An 18975-nucleotide genomic window follows, 5' to 3' on the forward strand; every position below is an offset into this window, starting at 1 on the left:
AATTCAGTTGGAGGTTAAACGGTGGGGTTTCACTCCCTTGTGGAAACTCAAGCCTCTCTCCCAGAGTCCCAGCAGACTGTACTGTACTGTACTGTACTGTACTGTACTGTACTGTACTGTACTGTACTGTACTGTACTGTACTGTGGCTGTCCTGCAGTACTGTGTACGTTGTTGAGGCAGCCAGTGACACAGCTTTAGCACCAGGCTGGGGGTCACAGAGGAGACTGTGTGGGAGAGTAAACAGAGATGCAGCAGAGGACGTTATGTATCCTATACCTGCATTAAAATCCCCTGAAGAAGTCCATTAAAACTGTGTTTTAACCCCGTGGTGCTCCAACCTTTCAGCCAGTGACTGCCCAAAGTAATCATTATTTGAACTTGGATCTCTGATAAGCACTTGGAAAGTAGGAGTTGAAACATTACATTTAGTTTGACTCGGTTCGACGGATACGAGCTGCAAGCTCGTATCAAGGTTGCAGATTGACTCTTTTCACAATGTTTGCCTCCATCAGTTTCCGTTTTTGGCAAATGTTCCTCCCAGAATAGAGATGCTATGGTTAATGTATTCCGTGTGCTTGACCTTTTCCCCTAATACAAATTCCAGACTTTTCGCAAACAGATTCTTTTTTTTATTTTTTTATTTTAAGACCTCTATTTGTTTGTAGTTTTCAAAGCAAAGCCCTGGCAGTGAGCCTTGCATATCCAGCACTGGCTCCCTCATGCTGGTGAGGTCAGATTTACATAACACCTCCATGTTTTACTTGGGTTCAGGAGTGATCCACGTTTTCCATTTGAGGTGTTCAAGCCCATATAACGCTCAAAAAACAAACAATCTATTTTCTCACTTAGTTATTTCCAAACCTATAGGGCCAGGAGGCAGTTAGCACAACTGTGGACCATTGTTGGGTTTTTATAAGTGCCAGGCTGTGACTTGTTAAAAATTGTAAATGGTACATTTATATAGCGCTTTTATCCAAAGCGCTTTCATTTTAATTTAATTAATTGAGTTTTGTAATTGTGCATTACATTCACCCATTCATACACCGATGGCGGAGGAAACGATGCAAGGCGGCTGTGGCTCAGGAGGTAGAGCAGGTCGTCCAATGATCCGTGGGTCGGCGGTTCGAATCCCGGCTCCTCCTATCCACATGTCGAAGTGTCCTTGGGCAAGACACTGAACCCTACATTGCCTCCAATGAGTTGGTTGGTGTGAGCTTGCCACCGTTGGTGTCTGAATGTGGGAAGTGAGGACGCTGGCGTCGACTGATCGCCGCTTCACCTCCCAATGTATGAATGAATGAACCATTGTAAAGCGCTTTGAGCACTTGGAAAAGCGCTATAAAAATGCAATTCATCATATTATTATTAAGGCAACAACCTGTACATCGGGAGCATTTAGGGGTCTTAGGACACTTCGACACCAACTCTGGGGGAGACCGGGATCGAACTGGGAACCTCACGTTCCCATTCGGCTGCTCTGCCGGCTGCTCTACCCCTGAGCCACTGCTGCCCCTTGTTATTATCACTCTCCTCCACTCAGAGGATGGTCCTATCATGATCCAGAAATGTGATGCTCAGATGAGCAGGGGCTCCCACAGTGGGGGTCCGAGGACCAGGGCAGGTGTTCCGGCTAAACGGATGATAAATTAATTAGATAATAGATAATTTAAATCCGTAACATTAGCAGTGATGTAAATAGGTTTTCAATGTAATGAGTCCCGGGATGCAGGGATGGTCTTTTAGATGAGTCACAGGGACACTTCGACGTTAGGAGTAATATTTGTATATATCATCCCGTGGATGCAGAGGTCGTTGTTTTATTGCGTCCCTTAACTATAATTAAGGATTAGTATTGAGCCATTTCTATGTACAGTACACGGTATGGCTGGGATGTATACTCATAATACGTCCAGCTGTCCTCCCTCTCACTCACCACGTGTCCACGTGGTGTTTGCTCGGAGTGAACTCTGTGCACGGTGCACGTCGCCTCCCATGACCTGTATATACGGTAGGACTACTGGGCCAACTCAGCGACTCACGTCTCTCATATCCACACGTATGCACATGACAGATTCTTACGCCAAACATAGAGCAATCATCCACTATACGGTGACCCCGTTGCTCTCTCTCTCTCATGATGAGGGAGGAGGAGTGTCCAAGGCTGCTGCTGCTGAGAAGTCACAGTAAAAGAACACTCCAAAGCTGAGAAGAAGGTGCTCTCTGCTGCGAGCGCCGGAATGGGGCCAATACCTCACTCCGGTTGAACTCTCGCACTCTCTCTCTCTCTCTATGCGTGTTTCAGGGGTCTCTCTCTCTCTCTCTATGTGTGTTCCAGGGGTCTCTCTCTCTCTCTCTCTGCGTTTCAGGGATGTTAAGACTGCTCTAGTAATTTGCCACTCCTTATAGCTACCTCTATATGAAGAGACAGATACACGTATGCACATGACAGATTCTTACGCCAAACATAGAGCAATCATCCACTATACGGTGACCCCGTTGCTCTCTCTCTCTCCCGGTCGTGACACAGCTGGGGAAATGTGTTCCAGGACCTTTCACAGCGTGAAAGGCAATCTCGGGCGTGCTCGGCAGGGGCCGGTGTGCTGCCTGGTATACGCATCCCATTTGAGTTATGGATATCCAGAGCTATACATGTGTGTGTGTGTGTACTATACAATTACTACTACTACTACTAGAATATATCTGCTGCTTGACCTGTGACATATTGCAAAAGCCCCCACTAGGGGGAAAGTACATCAGGTTGTTGTGATCATGTTTCCAGAATGTGAACATCATTTCAGATTAAGGATGATGATTATTGGCATATAACAGCCTGAGTTAGGGCTGGGCAGCGACCATATGATATCCAATATTGTGATATTGTGAAACTAGGATCGTTTTTTTTATATCAATGTTTTTAATTACATTCTACATTACAGAAAAGTGATGGATGTAATTCTTAACACCTTGCTTGCCCGGACCTATTTAATCCACTACTAAAATGTGCCCATCATTTATAGTAGCCTGGCTAATAAGCCAGACTCAAATCACACTGTCGTGTGGTATTTGAGTCTGGAGATGCTGTGTATGGATCTTGTTTCCCGGAGGGGCGGGTTCAAACATTTTCTATTTGACGCAATTGGTCAGAGCTACTGTCAGTCAAAGGTCTCAAGCATTGAACGTCACTGTACCAAAGCCCGCCCATATTGCATACCGTGTCCCGATTGGCCACACCAATTCTCTGGTGTAGGAAATGGGCGTACAATTGAGCCTCTCCAGACCGTAATCCGCCGGCAGGCAATTTTTTTGGATGCAGACCACTTTGGCATGGAGCCCCGAGGCAGGGGGGCCCCGCCTCGCCCGCCCGCCCGCCCGCTTGCCGGCCCCCCACCAGGAGAAGCCCCCTGCTTCAGCTTTGCTTGGAGCCCATATAAGTACGTAGTAACCATACATGACCATATAAGTATGTAGTAACCATACATGACCATATAAGGACGTAGTAACCATACATGACCATATAAGGACGTAGTAACCATACATTCTGGCAGAAAGCACACGTCATCTACAGGCACATACAGTAGGAGTACTACGCATGTAGTAGCGTGCCAGTGAACTGACACACACACACACACACACACACACACACACACACACACACACTAGAGTACGAGCTCACCAACAGCAACGCCACCTTCTTGATGGCATGGTGGCCCATGATGAGGGAGGAGGAGTGTCCAAGGCTGCTGCTGCCGAGAAGTCACAGTAAAAGAACACTCCAAAGCTGAGAAGAAGGTGCTCTCTGCTGCGAGCGCCAGAATGGGGCCAATACCTCACTCCGGTTGAACTCTCGCACTCTCTCTCTCTCTATGCGTGTTTCAGGGGTCTCTCTCTCTATCTCTCTCTCTCTCTGTGTGTTCCAGGGGTCTCTCTCTCTCTCTGCGTTTCAGGGATGTTAAGACTGCTCTAGTAATTTGCCACTCCTTATAGCTACCTCTATATGAAGAGACAGATACAGATACAGAAAGAGATTGAAAAATAGAGTGAGAGACAGAGGAGAGATACAGTGAGAGAGAGAGTGTGAAAGAAGGGCACAAAGAAAAGTTGGTTGCAACATGTCACACAAAAGACGGTCGGGAACACCGTCCGCAAACGCAAACACACACACACACACACACACACACACACACACACACACACACACACACACACACACACACACACACACACACACACACACACACACACACACACACACACACACACACACACACACACACACACACACACACACACACACACACACACACACACACACACACACACACACACACACACACACGGAAAAAAAGGGGTAAAGCCACATGGCTCAGCATAAAAGGCACATTCCTGGACTGCCTGTTGTGGGATTGGGGACGGCTACAGGCAGCGTGTTCCTGCCTACGGTTTGTTCACATGTATGGGTGTGTCCTGGCAAGGCCGGTCTAATGAATAGAGCACCATGCTCCCATGGATAGTGTGTGTGTGCGCGTGTGTGTGTGTGTGTGTACTGTGTGTAGTAGTAGTATTAACAGGAGCGCCTAACTGTTCCCAGGGCCTGTTTAATGAATAGACGTGCCCTGCCAGACCCCAGGATATAATGTAATGACATTCCAATATCACAGGCCGACACTGTAGTCACATGTGTGGAGCCAAACAGAGAGGCACACGCTATAGACTCTACATCAGAGACTAGAGCTGCAACTAGCCATTAGTGAGCGGCGTCTGCTATGCCCGGCAATGTGTGTGTGTGTGCGCGCGTGTGGGTCCGTCCATCCGAGTAGGACCTTTGACCCCTGTCTGAGTAGGACCTATTGACCGTGCAGCTGCTTAAGTCAACAACTGTGCTTGGCTCCAAGGCGCGCGCGCACACACACGCGCACGCACACACACACACACACACACACAGTACTAACTGTAACACAGAGTGGCTATAGCAATAAAAGTATAGTTGTCTCCACCAGGCCGAAGTCATGGGGAGAGAGTACGTTTTGTCCTCCGTCCGTGTGTCCGTCCGTCCGTGTGTCCTCCGTCTGTGTGTCCGTCCGTGTGTGTGTGTGTGTGTGTGTGCGCGTGTCTGTCCGTCCGTTACCAGCTCATCTCCGTCACCGTTAACCCGGTCGATACCAAACATTGCACACACACTCCCTGGATGCCAACAACAAACCTCTGCCCCAAATTTGATTACGGGGATTTTGATCAACAGTTGCACCTCCCCTACACCAGCCTACATTCTGGTTTTGATTCACTATTTGATTAGGACTAGTTCTATAAACTTGCACAAAAACAATAAAATACCTGAGGGTAAAACAACAACATCTATTTAGAAATCTCACACACACACACACACACACACACACACACACACACACACACACACACACACACACACACACACACACACACACACACACACACACACACACACACACACACACACACACACACACACACACACACACACACACACACACACACACACACACACACACACACACACACACACACACACACACACACACGTCAGTGACAAGTGAAGGCAGGTGACACACTCATGAGCCATCTCCCATCAGCTAGCACTGACATAAAGACTGGTCCATTAGCTGATGAACACTCTAAATAGAAACCAATGTCTTCAGAAAGCCACTAGCCATTAGTGGTGTTACTGTGCAGACAACCAAAATAGTCCGGCAGCCAACAACAGCCAAAGTGGGACATTTGGTATATAGCTTTGTTTAATTGGCCTAAAATATTGTCTATATACATTCATGAACCCACCTGCACCTCCAATGTTTGCCTTATAAAAGGTTGTTAATGGTATGGTCACAAAAAAACCCTATAAAAAAAAGCTCAATCCTGACAGCAGGTGGATTCATGAAGGAATGTGTGTACACGTATATAGACAATTTCTGACTGAGGCTAAGTCATTGATTTCTTTTTTTTATTTGTTCATGACATGAAAGTAGGGAATCATAGCTTCAAATTGACATATTGGTTGTTCAGTTTGACCCACCAGTCTTGGAGATATGGCTTATAGAGTAATGTCTTGCAGAAAACAGCGAGTTGAGAAAACAGGCTCCACTCTAACATTACACCTAGCTACATGTTTAAGCATTTATATCATTACATTTTAGCTCTGAATTTATTTCAGACATGCTCTAGTATGTGCTATTAACTCATTTTGGATTAGAAAATAATAATAAATAAAAATAAAACGTTTTTCTCCTCTCTTGAACAGTTAGTCTTGCTGCCATGACTGTCTCTGTATCAAAAGGAGTTACATATTTTAGGCCAATTAAAAATATATATATACCAAACTTCCCACTCCACGCCTGCTGGACTAAGACCTGCCTGTTCCTTGTTCAAATGTCACCGACTATTCAAATAGGCTGGCGTTTTAGTATAGTCTCCAGTGTTTTAGTATAGTCTCCAGTGTTGTGTTTTAGTATAGTCTCCAGTGTTTTAGTATAGTCTCCAGTGTTTTAGTATAGTCTCCAGTGTTGGCAATCTGTTGGCAATGGCTTGGGCATTTTTCAAGTTCAGTTTCACAGGTGCTATAAAAGGCATCTATAAATTGTACTCACGTACTGTACGTGAGTATCTGGCCGAGTGCTACTATGCTACGAATGTGTCTTGTAATATTTTCACTCTGGGATCACAATGTGCTCACTGACAGCATGACAAATGTACAGTTGATATGGCAGAGATATGCCATGGGGTTGATTGTGTCCGCTGAAGGGATTGCATGACATTGACTAAAGAAAAAAACAGAGCTTTATATTTGTGCACGATGGTAGCTCATAGCGTGGCACCGAGTAACCCCGCTACAAGCTTGCAGATCTGCTATTTTTGAAAAATCGTAAAAAATGCGGCGCAAATCTATATTCAAATCTATATTCTTTCAGAGTGAACGTTTGTAACTCAAATCTTTGCTTCTGGGGGGTCCCTGGAACAAGATATTTTCAGATGGGGGGTCAACGGCCAAATACAGATAATTCTGGGGGTCCTTGACATGAAAAATGTTGAGAACCACTGACAGAGAAACAAAGGTTTTTCAGAAAACGTTTAGGATTTAGTAGACATATTTTTAGAATCGGCCTCAGGTCTAAAAAAAACGTAAAATTCCTGGGTGTGAAAATGTACCAATACACCAACCACAACTACTAAAGAATGCTATCCAAACGTTCAGCTTGCTTTATAGGTCAGATTTGGTCTGCAGCTGCAACGCTCTGTGATGGGTGGTCTGGTCACGCAGACCCAAATGCAGGGAGCTTTCTCTGAAGTCATTGTACCAAATGTCACTTAGACAACCAACTCCCTAAGCAACTACTGCACTTGATAAGTGAAGATTTTTGTCACTTGCCCTGAAACAGAATTCCCATCAGGGAGGACGGGAACACGACACCCTTCAGGACAAAGCTGTCCTTTGAACACACTCCTCTATCGATTGGCTCTACCTTGCCCTTCTCCTGAAACTAATTAATACCCAGGGTGCAACACTCTGTTGTGTGAGCTTCCCAAGCCCTACATTTCAAAGTTAGGTATTTCTCCTTCAGATTCGGACCTTATTTTATGCAGCTTACGCCTAAAGTTAACCATCTCCTTTGTGCTGAAGACATGCATTATAGTGTGATTATTATGCTATGTATGATGAATTGAATACATGGGACCACAATGGAAAGAGTCACCAGGGCTTCTTTGTGTTATCCTTCCAGCCTTAATGCCTGCCTCTACCGCGTGCTGTGCAACAAACAAAGAATTAACCCGTTTAGACCGAAGGACGATTCTACAAATGCCTTCTAAATCCTGACAGTTTTCTGAAAAACCCATGTTTCTGTCGGTCAAACATTTTCATGTCAAGGACCCCCAAAAATATATGTAATTGGCCGCCGACCCCCCCATCTGAAAATATGTTGTTCCAGGGACACCTCAGAAGCAAAGATTTGAGTTAAAAACGTACGTTCTGAAAGAAAACATATTCAAAGTTCTGCGCCACATTTTCATGATTTTACGAAAAATAGCAGATCTACAAGCTCGTAGCGCGGCACTCTGTGCTTGTAGATCTGCTATTTTTCAATAGCTAAAGCATAACATAATGCACACGGCAATGACACCGGTGGTTCAGGAGCTACTGAACTAAACAAAGTACATTTCATGGAATCACGGTGCAGTAACTTCTTAGAGTCACTAGAGGGAGCTCACAGCTTAGATAATGCATAATATGTACAGTGTATATATAAACCCTTGTACTCTTGATGAGGTGTGTACTGGCAGAATGTGATAACAGCTGTGGAATTGTGCTGCTTCTGATTAGAACTATCTGAGGCCCGCACACATCTGCCCATCCAATTCATTACACACACAAACGGCTCCTCTGGACAACAATAAGGTTGAAGCAAGCGTAGTGGGGGGGGGGGCAGAGTTAAAAGGAGGGTACCAGCCTTCTTGGCAGGCAGGCACTTTGTCACTCTTACTTCATTCCACAAAACCACATTTATACATTTTGCATTGCCATTGTTGAGATATATTTATAAATGGTAAATGGTGCATTTATAATAGCGCCTTTATCCAAGGCAGAGATTGTGCATCACACACACACACACACACACACACACACACACACACACACACACACACACACACACACACACACACACACACACACACACACACACACACACACACACACACACACACACACACACACACACACACACACACACACACACACACACACACACACACACACACACACACACACACACACACACACACACCGGAGGAAACCATGCAAGGCTCAGTGTCTTGCTCAAGGACACTGCGACACTACCTCTGGGAGGACCCGGGTTCAAACTGGGATCTGGTCACTCTACCCCTGAGCCATTGCTTTCATTGATATACTGTAAGTTCCCATTGTATGGGAATGGGACACATTTACGCCACGAATTACCAAATCTAAGTGAAAAGACCAACATCCGAATAGCATTTTGATGAAGTGTAGACAGTAGTGTTCCTGTTATTATGAGGTGTTTAAAGGAGCATTCAGTGATTTGGGTGATTTGGAAAAAAACCTGGTCCGCCCCGGTAACAAGATGTGCACATGCACACGCTCTACAGTGGGGGAAGTACAACAGACCAACAGCACGTGCACCAAGGCCTGCCCCACTGATCATGATTGGAGGAAGGCCCCTCTCATCCTGATTGGATGAAGGCTTTGCCACCCAAAGCTCCTTATATGGTCAGCACACTTTATAGTAGGGAGGATTATCCAAAAAATAAGAAAAAATAAGTGATATTTGAATTAAGTGAAATCACTGAATATACCTTTAAGCTAATGTTTTGATAGGCATCAGACTTCAATAACAATCAAGAATAGGCCGAGATAATATCTCAGTAACGGAAAAGAATAACACGGTTTTTGAGGAATTAAATCCTGTCAAAGTAAAAATTGAAAACCATTATGCAAAAAGGCCGGTACAGTCCTTCAACCAGCTCTGGCTTGACTGATTTGCTTAGCGTCACCCTCAGTAACTTCTAGGTGAGAGACATCCATTACAAAGTCCACCAGAGTCCAAAACCTTTTTCTGTCTGAATCAATACTCTATGTCCCTCCTGGAGACCTTTAAGCATGATTAAGAGTACGGTCACACATCTGCGCCAGAACGTGTTGCATCCAACGCATCCCGAGGCTTCGGAACGTGTCCATTTATTTCCCCATGTTGCCTTGCGGTCAGGTCACACATTTTATTCCCCATCTCACGTTTGTCCATCTCTACGCTATGATTTAGAATTGGTCTTCTTTTTATGATGCTTTTGAGACGTTTTATGTTGCACTGCAACTGGCTGAGGGGGAACGGTGGCTCATATTCTTTATTCATGCCATGCATGTACATGGGGGGAAATTGACAAATAAAGTGGTTCTTGGATTGTGGGCCAGTGTCGGCTTTCATGGCGTGTAGCGTGTTACTGTGTTTCTTTCATGGCGTGTAGCGTGTTACTGTGTTTCGTTCATGGCGTGTAGCGTGTTACTGTGTTTCCCTTTCATGGCGTGTAGCGTGTTACTGTGTTTCCCGTAGCATCGGAGTGGTCGGGTCACCGAAGGAAAACTACAAGCAAAATGAATGCTAAGTGGGATCAACCAGGCGCATTACGAAGCGTTGTACCGTGTGACCGTGGTGCCCTAAATCAGCGGTTCTCAAAGTTTGGGTCCCCGAGCTAAATGATGACGGATAGTCACGAATCAAATGGTATGTAACTCTGGGGGTTTGTTTGGTTCCATGTGTGCACTGTCAGAGATACAGGGTTTCTTCTCTAATGCATACCAAACATCAGGCCTTGCAACAATGTGTAAAAGCAGCGGTAGGGTGCGTGCAGGGCAAGGGACTTACCTTCTTCTGGTGGGGCCAGCTGTGGTACGTGCAACCAGAGTCAGGGTTGTTGCTGGGGGCAGAGACACAGTTCCTGAGCGAAGGCGATCGCAGTCCATCCTCGCCCTCCTCCTCCTCCTCCTCCTCTTCCCTCCCACTCTCCTCCGAGTGTTCAAAGTCATCACTGTCTTGGTCCATATCCTCGTCGTCCTCCTCCCCCTCCTCCTCCTCCTCCTCTTCCCTCTCCTCCCCTTCCTCCCCGCCCGCCCTCCGAGGCCTCCTCGCTCTCTCCTGCCCTCCCCCTGCTCCTCCACCTCCTCCTCCCTCTGTCCTCTCCTCCCCCGCTGCCGCGGCCACCACCACCACCACCGCCGCCGCCGGCGCTGCCTCTTCCTCCTCCTCCTCCTCTTCCTCCTCCTCCTCTTCTCCTTGCTGGCTGCCGCTGTTGTTGTTCTCCTCTTCTTCGTCTTCCTCCTCCTCCTCCTCGCCGCCGTCCGCTCGTGTCAGCCGCTGGCGGCCCCCTCCGCGCGTCCGCCTGGGTTCCGAGGAGGACCCCCACATCCAGCGGGAGCCCTTCTCTCCTCCGTTGGCTTCGTTGGTGGGAGCGCCTCGGCCACTGACCTGCTCCTCCTCTTGGTCAGGTCTCTGGGGGCCGTTGCTGCTGGCTCCCGACTCTCCGGGGGCCCATGGTCGCTGCTCGCCGCCGCCTCCGCCCGCCGCCGTGGCCTCGGGCTGGAACCACAGTCACACAAAGTGTATGTGTTAAAACTGGCCTCTTTAAAAAGCTAAAATGTGGACACTAGGCTGTAAGTGGTTGAGATGGATTTTATAATTAGATTTAGTTTTTTATTTTGGACAACAAGTGTGAATAAAACTATCCAATTATGTGGTTGCAGTAAAATGCTGTTATTCCGCCATCGATTGTGGTAAACATCCTATAAATAAAATATTTACACGCTGGATGTCTTGGACGTCCAGTCGTCTTATCAAATAATGCCTCGGGGTGCATAAGACGTCCAGGGACGTCTTAAGGTCTTTTTTATTTATACAAAACGGTCTTGCTAAAAATCAACTTTTAGCCCGGTTGCTAAGAATGCCTCCTGGATTGTTTTGTGCGCAACATTTACTTCTGTTTTAACGGCCGTCTTTAAACATTTTTTTTAAACTAGGGCGCCATCCATGGTGATGAGATCCGCGAGGTTCAGAGCTCATTTCAAAGCTCATTTCACGCTAGCAATTTTGCTGCCTGCTTTTCAGCGGTAGCTAATGGAAAAACGGAAGTGCTTCAGACTAAAAGCTCCCTCATCAGGCTGGCACCATTATTCTGAAAGATTCAGTGGCACCAGAAGGATTAAAGTCAAGTCACATTTAACATGAATTAAGCCTTGGACGTGTATACATGTCCTTTCTAATGAAACCAAAAGGTGGCCTTGGACGTGTATACACGTCTTCAGGGCTTTGTTCACTTCCTTGTTTACGGCTCCAAAAGAATGGCTCGCAACCTTAGAGTATATATATTAATAGAGACGGCACCGGACTTCTCCTCCCATCCACTTGCATTAAGTTGCTCAAAAGCGCATGAGGCGATTTCACTCCTCCTTCCGGGTAGGAACAGAGTGCATTCTGGGATGGATTGGGCCAAATCGTGAACGCGCTGGCCGTTGACTATCATTGCACACGTTCACGTATGAAACAGTGTTCACGTGTCATTGCCCCAATAACATGAACGTGCGGTCGTGCACAATTATAGTCAACGGACCAGCGCTGGCTCGAGCTGCAATACCAAATTCGGCCACTATGTCCATTTCGCCTCAGGGTTTTCTCCGGGTGCCGTCTCTATATGGAGATAAGGGCCGTCTGCCCGACGTCAATGATACTGTATATTAAAGCAAGAAGTTAAGTCCACTTAATTTAAGGAGGGGAGGAAGGGTGCAGTGTAATACTGACTCTTGTGCTGGCCCGACGGCGCAGAGCTGCGGTGCCGGGCCGGCTGCTGCTCTGTTCACAACTACTGTTACGGTACGGCGTACGCTGCTGTTTATAGACAAAAACAACACAGTCTGGGCTGTATTGTCATTGGCCAGAGCAGGTGTAGCATTCGCCAGCGAACGTCTGCAAAGTTCGACGCCAGAGAATTGACACTGATGTTGAATTGACATTATTACCCTCTGCTGCTGCTCTTCCTCCTCCAGCACCCGGTTCATGTGTTCCTCTTCGTCGCCCCCCTCCTCCGCCGGCTGCTGCTGGGGCGCGCCGCGGCCCGCCGCTGCCGAGGAGGAGGCGTTACCTGACCCCGCCGCCGGAGCCCCCGGGGCCCCCCGTCTCCTCCTGCTGCCGCTGCCGGCCCCCGACAGCAGGTCCTGGTTCATCTCCAAAAGCCAGCTTGCTACCTCCTGGACCTTCGCTAGGCTGTCTGAGGACGAGAAGGGCTTGACATTCTGGAGGAAGACAGAGAAAGAGAGAGAAAACTAATGTTATTGGGTTATATTCCTGAGTCTGTGGTGGACTTGGCGTTGGTTATATTCCTGAGTCTGTGGTGGACTTGGCGTTGGTTATATTCCTGAGTCTGTGGTGGACTTGGCGTTCCAAGCTGAAAAAGGTACTGTATTATTGGGGTTTTTCTTTCGCTCTGTCCGCTCACGGAAGCGCACGCACGCAAACAAACGGTAATGACATGCGCTGGACTGCTGACGTCCACCAAAAAAAGAAAAGAAAGAAGGAAGGAATACCCCTCTTCATGTTTTATTCATACGACTGAAATAAAAAATGGCATTTGCATTTGTGCTAGGAGCCATTCAACTGTTCTTTTATTCCTGTGGTTAGAGGTGAGGAGAGAGACAGACAGACAGACAGAGAGATGTGTGTGTGTGTGTGTGTGTGTGTGTGTGTGTGTGTGTGTGTGTGTGTGTGTGTGTGTGTGTGTGTGTGTGTGAGAGAGATCGTGGGCGTTTGTACACGTGCACGGGGTTTGGCTTCAGATCACACAGGCGTGGATGCTCTGCTTCACACAAAACACACACAGACTAGCCTAGCCTTGAGTGCTACTGGTATTCCAACTTCTAGCGCCAGTCAATAAACAAAACTCCCATCTGTAAGATATTTCCAAAATCGAACATCTGTTTTGAATGTACTGGAGAGCGCTCCAACGATTGTTCTTAACCCATTCTGACCTGAGATCAGATTCTAAAAATGTCTGTTTGAAAATGACAGTGTTCTGAAAAAGCTATGTTTCCATGTCAGTCGTTCTTCGATTTTTCAAAAATAGCAGACCTACAAGCTCGTAGCGCGGCACTCGGTGCCGCGCTATGAGCTTGTAGATAGCTTTAGCTATTTTTCAATAGCTAAAGCATAACATAATGCTAACATTATGCTAACATAATGCTAACATAATGCTAACATTACACCAAAAGGGGTTCCCGCCCAAAATGGGTTAAGCTATGGGCTAGTCTAAAGGCTCTGGAAAAATCAAAGATCCACCAGGCTCCTTTTTTTGTCCACTGTATTTTTGGATGACTTGTTTATCTTCTCCATTCACTGACGCTGTGGTGTGTCTCGTGTAATTGTTTGCAGAATCTTTGCTCCGGGCCCCGGCAGCGTTTCCCCACAACAAGATGACTTTTGAGAGAAAAGGGGGTGGACAAAGAGATCCGATGACAAACTGTGTGTCTGCGAGTCCAAAAATAAAAACGGCCAAACTGACCAAAAGCATCAGGATCACGACGTCGTCTTAGGAAAACGTTCTTGGCTGTTTGGCACCGTTTGGCGCAATATACGGACTTCCCTCACACATTATGAACACAGTATATATTCACGGAGATACAGAAAAAGACCATTTGTACACTGGATTCTGGACTGGTTCTCTGCACAGGATGCTGGCCATATCAACACTGGACAGCAGTAGTGTAGCATATGGTTGAGAGAAATGGTAAATGGTGCATTTATATAGCGCCTTTATCCAAGGCGATTTACATAGATTGTGCATCAATTCACCCATTCACACACACATTCATACACCGATGGCGGTAGAAACCATGCAAGGCACTAGCCAGCACATCGGGAGCAATTTGGGGTTCAGTGTCTTGCTCAAGGACACTTCGACACTAACTCTGGGGGAGCCCGAGTTCGAACAGGCAACCTTGCGGTTACCATCCACCGCCGCCCTAGAGAAGCATGCGTCTTTACATTTGTGCTGACACGGGTTGTCCAGACTACAGACGAAAAAATATGCTTCGGTTTCTGTTTCGTCATATGCATTAACCAACTGGTGTCCCAAGTTTGGACATGACCTTATAATAAAACATTCCAACTATTTCGACAATATTTACATTTCGAGTTGCTTTAACCACATGTTTAGGAAAGCTGGCTGCAACCTTTTCCCTATAGGAAAAAATCACACCCGTGTGAAGTGAGGGGCGCTCTGATCATCGTACATCATCATGTCAAGACAACGCCCTGGTAACGTCTGTCCCAACAGCCAGGAACCTTGGTGTTGTCCTGGACAGTCAGCTCTCGTTCAAAACTCACATCACAGCTGTCACTCGATCCTGTAGGTTCACACTCTATAACATACGACGAATTAGACCGTTCCTCACCCAGGAATCATCCCAGCTCCTAATCCAGACAACAGTCCTGTCAAAACTTGACTATTGTAACTCTCTCCTTACTGGCCTACCGGCATGTGCACTGAAGCCTCTCCAACTGATCCAAAATGCCGCAGCTCGCTTGGTCTTCAACCAGCCAAAATTCTCACATGTCTCCCCCCTGCTCCGCTCCCTGCACTGGCTCCCGGTCGCTGCCCGCACAGAATACAAAACTCTGATGTTGGCATTTAAAGCAACCAAAGGTATGGCTCCCCCATATCTTGCCAGCATGATTGAACCCTACAAACCCTCCCGCGCACTCAGATCAGCCAACGCAGGGAAGCTGGAAGTACCCTCACTAAAAACGCCGGGACAACGCTCCACACGTCCCAAACTCTTCTCCCTTCTGGCCCCAAAACTGTGGAATGCACTTCCCGTTGCAATCAGAACTGCAGCATCACTCCCGATCTTCCGCCGTAGTCTGAAAACCCACCTTTTCAGACTCCATCATGGCCCATAGCACTTACCCTACCCCCCTTAGACAGCACTTCTTAGACTTATATAGCATTTGAAACAGACTTATAGCATGTCATGTAGACAGCACAATAAGTGCATTGTATGTAGTCATAGCACTTCATAGTATATAGTGTATAGTAGTCATAGCACTTCATAGTATATATGTACAGCATAGTATAGCATATATGTGTAGTTTATATGTATAGTGTCATTATATAGATATGTTCTAGTTATAGTTTATATGTATAGTGTCATTATATAGATATGTTCTAGTCACGTTCTTAGCTTACGCATGTTTCGCGATAAATGCTTTTTACATATGTGATGTATTCCCATGCTTTTGTTCTTGCTTATTGTAAGTCGCTCTGGATTAAGAGCGTCTGCTAAATGCCTAAATTGTAAATTGTATGACATAACATGTCTATTCGCTCAGACACTATGACGTAAAATTGTCAATGTCATTTGTCAATTTGTGTAGGACAAAAACAGCCGATTTGCTCAGACACATATTACGTAAAGGTAAATTCTCCATTCATTAACTGAATATAGGAGGGGCTAGCACTACTCAAAAAGGGGGGGGGGGGGGGGGTTATCCTCTTGTGATATGGTGTATTGTAATTGTCAATATAATATTGCAATCGTTATATACATACGGCAAAGAACCCATCTCACACGCACGCACGCACGCACGCACGCACGCACGCACGCACGCACGCGACTGGCAGCTCCACTTGATGCCACTGTCAATGACTGTCACATTTTGCCATTAACTCCACGGGAGAGGTGAGCCCTGATCCACCTCCTAACTGACTCCAAACAAGTGTAGCAGCACTTCATCGACATCACATTACTGAGGTACACTTTGAAATCAGAGTAATAAAGACAAGACAGTCAGCGCTCAGAGCTCGAAGGCAGCATGAGAAAGATCCAAGTCAGGATGAGCTGAGAGGAAGGCCCTGTGTGCTGAAGATTAGGAAGTTGGAACCAACATGTCCTTTGACAGGGAAAATGGCAGACTCCCTTACAACTGCATGGAAGCACCTGAATAATCACAGTTAATGTTCTGTGTTTGCATTCCACTCTATAATGGTACCTATTAGGCATGTAACGATTCACTCAACTCACGATACGATTCGTATCACGATATGAGGACCACGATACGATTGTTATTTCGTTACCGTTTTTTTAATTTTATATAATTTATCTTCCCCCCTGAGATTTTTTATTTAACTACAGTGCTCTACTACTGAAAGTAGCACTTGCAAAAGCACTTGAATATGATGGAATATGACCCAAGCATCATAATGTGAAGATCTACCAGCTCACAATGCATCATAATGTGAAGATCTACCAGCTCACAATGCATCATAATGTGAAGATCTACCAGCTCACAATGCATCATAATGTGAAGATCTACCAGCTCACAATGCATCATAATGTGAAGATCTACCAGCTCACAATGCATCATAATGTGAAGATCTACCAGCTCACAATGCATCATAATGTGAAGATCTACCAGCTCACAATGCATCATAATGTGAAGATCTACCAGCTCACAATGCATCATAATGTGAAGATCTACCAGCTCACAATGCATCATAATGTGAAGATCTACCAGCTCACAATGCATCATAATGTGAAGATCTACCAGCTCACAATGCATCATAATGTGAAGATCTACCAGCTCACAATGCATCATAATGTGAAGATCTACCAGCTCACAATGCATCATAATGTGAAGATCTACCAGCTCACAATGCATCATAATGTGTTGTGAGCTGCTATTTTTAGTATAGGAGGGGGAAAAGAGCAGAGCAAGTGCAGAGCCGAGGCTGGACAGTTCTCTAAGTATAACTAACTGTTGTCAATATGAAATGAATTAATATTGAGCAACTGCATGGCCTGTTTGTACCTACAATTATTATGATAAACTGTTTGTGTTAAGACTATAGGTGAATCGTGAATATGTATATTCACTATGAAATATGAAACTATGAATTAAAATGTTTTAATATTCACTATTAAATATGAAAATGTGCTTAAAGACACTAGGTGAATAGAATAAGACTATAGCTGAGCTGCCATTGTTCTCTTAACCCATTTTTGGCGGGAACCCCTTTTGGTGTTAGCATTATGTTATGCTTTAGCTATTGAAAAATAGCAGATCTACAAGCTCATAGCGCGCCACCGAGTGGCGCGCTATGAGCTTGTAGGTCTGCTATTTTTGAAAAATCGAAGAACCACTGACATAGAAACATAGCTTTTTCAGAAAACTGTCAGGATGTAGAAGACATTTTTAGAATCTGATCTCAGGTCAAAATGGGTTAACACAGTAACTTGGCAACAGCGAGCATCTAAAGGGAGTTGACAGCTGATTACGTGGTTGCCTCGCGACATCAAGAGACATACTGTAGGCGCCGCAAGCTGCACGTCTTTGTGGAGTGCACAGGAACAAGGTTGGCGCGGCGAGCCATGCGTCCAGTCTGATCGAGAGCCTTACATGACGATGGTGACGAGGAGAATGAGGCCTACAACACTGGCACCGAAGCCAGGACAGAAGTTATGTGTCTAAACACCGGCAGACATCTTGGCCCCGTCGCAGCCTGGAACAGCCTGGTGTTAAGACCCTGTGTCCGTTCCAAAAGGCCCATCTGGGTTAGGGCCCTGGTCTCTGTAATCTGGTTAAGTGATTCTAGAGAGAAGTTGACCAGCTGTGTGAACTCATGGAGGGCGTCTGCTAGCCGCAGACGCAAAGAAAAGAAAAAGAACCAACGCGGCAATGAGCAGTTAGCCTAACATTGTAAACCATACAAACACCTGTTATCTGGAATAGAATAGAAAGTCCTGTTGTATTCAGAACAATGAGACGCATATAGATTATAAATACTAAAATTAGAACATGATGGGGTCTAATTACGGTATGCTCAAGTGGCCACCCTGAGGTCATCTGATCTAGGACAAAACCCCTGACATATGAATACGAATTTGGGCAAGATGTCGGGCTGATCAGAGCCCCATTGAGGGGCAGCGGAGGGGCAGCGGTGGCCGAACGGTTTGCGGAGCGGTCTTGTTATCGGAAGGTCGCCAGTTCGAATCCCCGGACCGGCACATTAAAATTACCACCGCTGCCTGAAGTGCCCTTGAGCAAGGCATTGAACCCCTACCATGAAATGTTCTATGAGCAGGGTGTGGCTGTAAACAAGCATCTCGAGCTTAGTCCATTCACCCTGGGTAAACAAAGAACTTTGCTTTGCTTTGCATTGATTTCCATCATAAAATTGTTTCCCAAGTTTAGGTGAACACTGCATGGATAGAGAGATAGAGATAGAGAGGTTTTTGACATTGTCAGACATAGATTCCATGTCTAGGTCAGCATGCCATGCACAAAACATTTGGGAAGTTTATCTTCGGAATAACACACACACACACACACACACACACACACACACACACACACACACACACACACACACACACA

General features: G+C 46.0%; 1 protein-coding gene across 1 annotated transcript in view; it reads right to left on the reverse strand.

Moving 5' to 3' along the window:
• Window positions 1–213: 213 nt before the first annotated feature.
• LOC306921131 (uncharacterized protein) overlaps window positions 214–18975 on the reverse strand; it is a gene marked incomplete at its 3' end in the record, with an annotated part of 143620 nt that continues 124858 nt past the window's right edge. Inside the window, exons 3-6 of the mRNA XM_079498243.1 lie at window positions 12567–12839; window positions 10687–11133; window positions 10423–10560; window positions 214–225 (exon numbers count right to left, since the gene is read on the reverse strand). Coding sequence (XP_079354369.1) covers window positions 214–225; window positions 10423–10560; window positions 10687–11133; window positions 12567–12770 — 801 coding nt within the window. The 5' untranslated portion in view covers window positions 12771–12839. The remainder of the gene's footprint in view (window positions 226–10422; window positions 10561–10686; window positions 11134–12566; window positions 12840–18975) is intronic.

Source organism: Electrona antarctica, assembly GCF_951216825.1.
Source record: "Electrona antarctica genome assembly, chromosome: 4".
In the NCBI taxonomy this organism is placed as follows: domain Eukaryota; kingdom Metazoa; phylum Chordata; class Actinopteri; order Myctophiformes; family Myctophidae; genus Electrona; species Electrona antarctica.